General features: G+C 46.0%; 1 protein-coding gene across 3 annotated transcripts; it reads right to left on the reverse strand.

Moving 5' to 3' along the window:
* Positions 1-354: 354 nt before the first annotated feature.
* On the reverse strand, positions 355-5,200 carry LOC136478008 (zinc finger protein CONSTANS-LIKE 9-like). Of its 3 annotated transcripts, none has more exons than XM_066476329.1 (5): positions 4,952-5,200; positions 2,776-3,469; positions 2,089-2,283; positions 1,282-1,583; positions 355-1,109 (listed from the first exon to the last, which is right to left on the reverse strand). In XM_066476329.1, exons 2-5 carry the CDS (start codon positions 3,361-3,363, stop codon positions 980-982), a joined length of 1,215 nt encoding a protein of 404 aa, XP_066332426.1. In that variant the 5' UTR covers positions 3,364-3,469; positions 4,952-5,200; the 3' UTR covers positions 355-979. The 3 variants fall into 3 exon arrangements, with proteins under 3 accessions (XP_066332426.1, XP_066332424.1, XP_066332425.1); XM_066476327.1 differs by having other exon boundaries at positions 1,282-1,586; XM_066476328.1 differs by lacking the exon at positions 4,952-5,200 and adding an exon at positions 3,941-4,901 and having other exon boundaries at positions 1,282-1,586.
* Between the last annotated feature and the right edge of the window lie 472 nt (positions 5,201-5,672).

The raw sequence follows: 5,672 nt of genomic DNA on the forward strand, positions 1-5,672 counted from the left end.
ATCATACGGCTAAAGACGAGGAACACAACCAAACAAGAGCGAGAGACGCCGGATTGCGGCCCATTGTCTTTCTGCATACAGCAGGGCTGAAAACATTTGGATTGATGCGCTCGGCCCAAATACACACAGACACCGTCTCTCCAACGCGGCATCAGCGTCGCCCGCCTCGCCATGAGACCCTAGCGTCCTGGAGCACAGCGGGCACCTGAACCTGACTTCCTTCTAGTTCTAGCCCACCACTGTCAGTAATCACGATGGGGATGCAGCGCGCAAGGAGCATAAATCGTGGAGTATCTCAGATGAGTAGATGACAAAGCACAGGAAGGTTATTCTGGCACAAAATAGTTACAGAGGTTCAGTGTCCAGATACGTGTGATTCTCCTACTCATCTCCCATTGCTATATGCGGCCTAACAAGAACTTTACATTCATGACGGCTACTTCTTTTTACCAATGTTGCATCCATCTACAAACATACACACGACCAAAGAACAATCTCCTGCCAAGAGAAGATTGTGCTTCACAAATAATATTACAGAACGAAAACAGAAGAGGTATAAATGTATCCTGTTAGGCTGTTACCCAGACTGTACAACCTGGCAGCTCACTGCCGAACATCGTAGCCGACGCAGGTCCTTGCACGCAGCGGTAGAGCTGGAGGACGAGCACCAATTGCATCTGTCCGACGCACAGACGGCAAAGCTCCGTCCAAATCACTCATCTGCTGAGGAACTGAAGGATGAATATGTATGTTCCATTCCATTCACGCCACAAGGAGTCCGGCAAGTCTGCATCTTTCTTTTTGTCTTTTTCATTCATCCCACTCGTCGTAACCTTTTTTCCCGTATTTCAATTACAGGCTCTGATGCATGCGATTGTTGTGCTCTCCAGTGATCTTGCCTGTAGCGCAACCTACAACAGATGAGCAGTTGAAGATTGCTAGGCTGACACTGGACAATAACAACCGTCACATTCAAGGCTCAGTAGCTTCTAGTTTGGCTTAGTGGATCATAGTCATACGCTTCACCAGCCTTTATAAACCGTCCCTTGACCCTCTTCCTCACGTCTGCCCTAGCCTTGCGAGAGGCATATCTGATCTTCTTGTCAAACCTGTAGATCAAATTCATGAAAAGAAAGATCAGTTAGCAACTTTTGCAAGGAAATACAAAACTGAAACTAGAAATACGAGAACCAGAAGGTAGGAGACATTTTCTTAAGAAGATAGCCACAATAATGAATGTTAAGCACAGAATAACCACAAGTAGACATTTAGATTGCTTACTTTCTTCTCTTTTTCTTCTCCTTGTATCGAGTGAGAGCGCTATCTCTGCTGCCTCCAGCAACTGAGCCTTCAGGACCAGGAGAATGCCAGGGAGGCTCACCCATGAGGAGCATTGGTGACACCCCACAATCTTGGTGATCTCCAGCGCTGCTCTCACCAGTCAAACCAGATAAGGAATGGGATATACTAGATCTGACCTGCCTAATAGGAATGCAAAGGCTGGAATCTGCCCTTGCCCCTGGGTTTGACATCCCACAATCAGCTGATACTACATTGCTACATTCTAGCTGCATAGTTTTGGGCTGCTGAAAACATAAAAAAATGTCCCAGAAATTTAGTAAAGCAACAGCACTTGACCTATTTGTGTCTATAATAGTAATTACTGAGTTTAAAAAAATAGAGTATTCTATGGATGGAAAATAAACTTAATACTTTAAATGCCAAAATGTCCTGAACTCAGACTTGATGAGTGAAATTAACAGAAACAATTAATAACAACTGAGGTAAGAAAATAAACTGACCCTGGCTAACTAGGAGTAGATTGGGGAAGTAAGCACAGGAGCTCTCTTTCCCACAGGAAAAATTCAAATGAAAATATATACTTTGGCCATCCGGATATGACAGTTATGTGCATTGACAGTGTAAGATACATGTTACCTAAAGTAATTTCATAGCATTTAGTTAGCTTTGTTTGAAATGTCAAATTTTCATAGAAATTCCTTGCCGAATTGCCACCTTCTGGACTATGTTGATGTCCTAAATGTCACATATTTAGAATCATAGAGAGTATACAAGAAAAGTACGTACCTCGTTGAAAAAAGCTGGTGTTTCCTTTGTTTCAAAGTAACTGTCAATTACAGCGTCATCAAAGAGTTCCTCTGTTCGAATGTGAGAGGTACCAAATAGCTCTTCGTAGTTCTCAAATGTCAGGTCAGCATCATCCACACATAAGTCTTCATACATGCCATCATTGAACTTATCGTCATCTCTGGCATAAGGTACCTGAGAGATGTAACCAGCATCTGATAAGAATACAACAATAACAGATCGTATTTTTCTTAAAAAAGGACTGACGATAAACAAGATCTGAAATTCTGAACCGATGCAACCTGCAACTGTCCACTGACGTAAACGTATCTAATAACTTGTTACAGAAATGGAATTTTCATTGTAAAGAGAAGCTACTAGAGCACTGAGAGCCCAGCAGGGAAAAAAAGAGACAGACAACGTTAAATAGAGACAAATGGATCATCACTAAGAAATAATTTTTGTGTACTATTTTCCTGAATATCAGCAGTAAATGATGTGCTGCTGCAAGACTGAAACATTAACCAAGCTACATGACTATTATTATGATATATTCATATGACAACATTCTTTATTTTATATGTTTAAGTAACTTGCATGCCATAAGAAACAAGTCTTTTGACATGCAAAAACAAAGCACAATGTTCAGAAACATTCTTGGAGGAAAATATGAAAGGCACATAGCACCTTAGGCGTCAATGAAACTGGTCCAGCAGGCTGATATGTGGCTAGAGGCAGAACATCAAACCCATCTCCGAAAGAAGAGCCTATCAGAGGTTTAAGCTTGTCGGCTGAAGGTGGATCGCTCATGAGTGTTGTGTTAGCTATTTCCAACAGTCTTTTATCATCTGAAGCACCATGATGATTCGTCACATCACTGTCATCAATTGTCATCATGCTTAGTCCATCCTCACAGTTGGGCTCAGCAGCTACAGTCGGGATATCCATAATAAATGACCAGATTCTCGAAAGCTCTGCTGATGAGGGGCACCCTGAGTAACAGTTTATGGCCTGCCTTTTATGCCCAGAAGCCCCTGATGCTGCATCGTGCCCATTCCAATCACAGTTTTGGCAAAGTGATGCGTTGTCCTCAAGACATCTGACTGATGCAGGCTGTGAACCACAACGATCACAAAGAAGGGTCCTTGTATGACGCCGAGACAGCGCATTAGCTGAATGAACATTACGGTCGCATAATAAGCACAACGATGCCGCATCTGATCTGCAGTAGATCATTGACCTTTGTTTCCCACAGAAATCACAAAGAGAAGCCATGATCCTGGACTGTATTGAGAAATTCCACTTGCTGTTCAGTGCTGCTACCAAATCCACCTTCCGGTGCCCTGTTCAGCAGCTGAATCCCGTGGAACCCTATGTGATACTGGCATATAGAAGTAAACAGTCAGTAACAATACAGCAAACATATAGCTATTTCTGACTGTTTCGCACAGACAAAATTGGGGTATTGAGAAAAACTTGGCAATTTTTTCCAGGCCATGCAAACAGACACCTGTTCTGTTCCACATCAGCAAACATATGCATCTACTTACATCCTGCCCGAGCTATTGACAATCTTAGGATAACACAGAACCACTCCCTGATTTAGCTAATAGGACGCTTCCCCTCACAGAAAACTTGAGATTTAGATATTCTTCCTAGATCTGCCGGCCAGGGCATTAGATAACTAGAAGTTTCAAAACAGAAGTACAGACATGTAACCTAGGGGGACTTCCACCCAGAACAAACTGTATTTTTTTTTCCCTAAGAAACAGAACAAACTGTAATATGAGACTATGCTATTGGCAAAGCATATAATCTCTGTAAAGCATAGGGGGGAGTAAATTGAAAAGACCTTCAAATAGAGTAACCATAATGCATTTGGTACCACCAAAAGATAGAGTGAATAGTCAACTTGGAGCCAAAGAAACGCTGATTGCAATTGCCATTATCATGCTAGACTTGCGAGCTTAGCACAGCATATCAGCACATAGGCGTGAGAGACAAATAGGATGAAGTGCAACCAAACTTTAGCGACCTCTAGTGCAAACGGCTCCCTAGTTATCATTTTGAGTGGCATGTTCATATTTTGGCATATCCAATGGAAACTTTCCATGCACATGGCCGGTAAGCGTGTACTAGCACAGCATAAGTTGACACTTGCCAAACTTCCGTTATAACAACTACAGGTGTTAAGCACCACTAATCCTCACTTTTTCCCCTCTATCTTGTCGCTTGCCCGCTTGCGCACCTATGCCGGTTATGCGTGGAAGCCAACGGACTTTCGCCGCCACTCAAACAAACACGGCGAATTTCGCTCAAAAACAGTAAATGAATAGTTGCGGCTAAGAACAGAAAGGAAAGCCAGGTACAAGCAAAGCGCGAATATACGATCGCTATTCATGAGTCAGTAGGCAAAAAGCAACCTTAAAAAAAAGATAAAAACCATTCCAGATGAATTGGCTGCAGATACAAGCAAAGCCACGGTGCTCCGGTGATTAGATGGCGTTAATCAAGACTTGAGCAACTGAGTCCGCCTGCTCAAGGACAAAATCAAACAAACCAAGACAATTCACGTACGCTCTACGCAACACGGAATTAAAACGTGAAGTGTCCGCAAAGAGGAAAGAAAAAATAGAGTTCAGACTTGTCAGTCCAACACACATACACATCAAACTCCCTGGAACTGGAACACCGGCAGGCTAAGCAAGCGGACTCGAAATCGAACACTCACTCCCCGATCGAAGAAGCAACACACTCCTCATCCAAATCCAAGCTACCCGGATGGTACCGAATGTCCGAATCCAAGCATACAGAGAACGCACAGCTCGCGATGAAACAAACAACAACCAGAAAGAACACTCACCGTATCGCGGCGGCGCTTCTCCACGGAGCTCGGATCCCACCCGCGCGGGCGCGGCCAAGGCGCGGAACCAACCACCCAACGGCGGGGCTGCGGGGGGGCAGAGATCGAGAAGCTTTCGCTGTTGCCGCGCCGGTAGAGAAAACAACCTCCTCTTCTGCGAGAGGACTAGGAGGAGGTTTTGCCAACACGTCGAGCAGGAGTCGGGTCGGGGCCTCGGGGGGGATAAGCCAGGCGAGGTGGGGGGAGGAGAATGGGACGGAACAGGTGGAGACTGGAGACGGGGGAGAACGCGAGGGGGAAGTGGAAGGGGATGAGGGCGGGCGGGAGAGGGGGGCCCACCTCGTCGCCTATGTGGTGCGGCAGTGCGGGACCCGCAGAGAAAAGGCCGCGCTGCCGCAGTGCCCTTTTTGCGCTTTCCAGGGCAGGGCCGTCATTTGCCCCGCGCTCACAGGATAAGGGGCCGCTCCCGCGGGCGCCACGTGCGCTGCGCTTTTCGCCAAGTGGCGGTGGGCCGCGCACCTCACCCGCCCGCCGCCGTTCTCTCCCTGGTTTTTTCACTCGTTGCCGCTGACAGTTGGTGCCACGGCAGCCGCCAAGCGTCGACGCCCGGCGCCGGCGGTCTGGCGGCGCCGGCGACCATGCATGATAGCGGTTCTGGAATCTGGATACGCGCACACGCACAACGTGAAAAAGGAAGCTATGCCGTATTTTTCCTCCCCTT

This window comes from Miscanthus floridulus, chromosome 8 (genome assembly GCF_019320115.1).
Source record: "Miscanthus floridulus cultivar M001 chromosome 8, ASM1932011v1, whole genome shotgun sequence".
NCBI lineage: Eukaryota > Viridiplantae > Streptophyta > Magnoliopsida > Poales > Poaceae > Miscanthus > Miscanthus floridulus.

What these genes read in the sequence shown, in the direction of transcription:
- LOC136478008 (XM_066476327.1), bottom strand. Translation starts at nt 3,363, where the DNA reads ATGGCTTCTCTTTGTGATTTCTGTGGGAAACAAAGGTCAATGATCTAC. An exon ending in CAGTTTCATTGACGCCTAAG is followed by an intron (nt 2,284 to 2,775) that starts GTGCTATGTGCC and finishes TACATCTCTCAG; the next exon opens with GTACCTTATGCCAGAGATGA. An exon ending in GAGAAGAAAAAGAGAAGAAA is followed by an intron (nt 1,110 to 1,281) that starts GTAAGCAATCTA and finishes TTTGATCTACAG; the next exon opens with GTTTGACAAGAAGATCAGAT.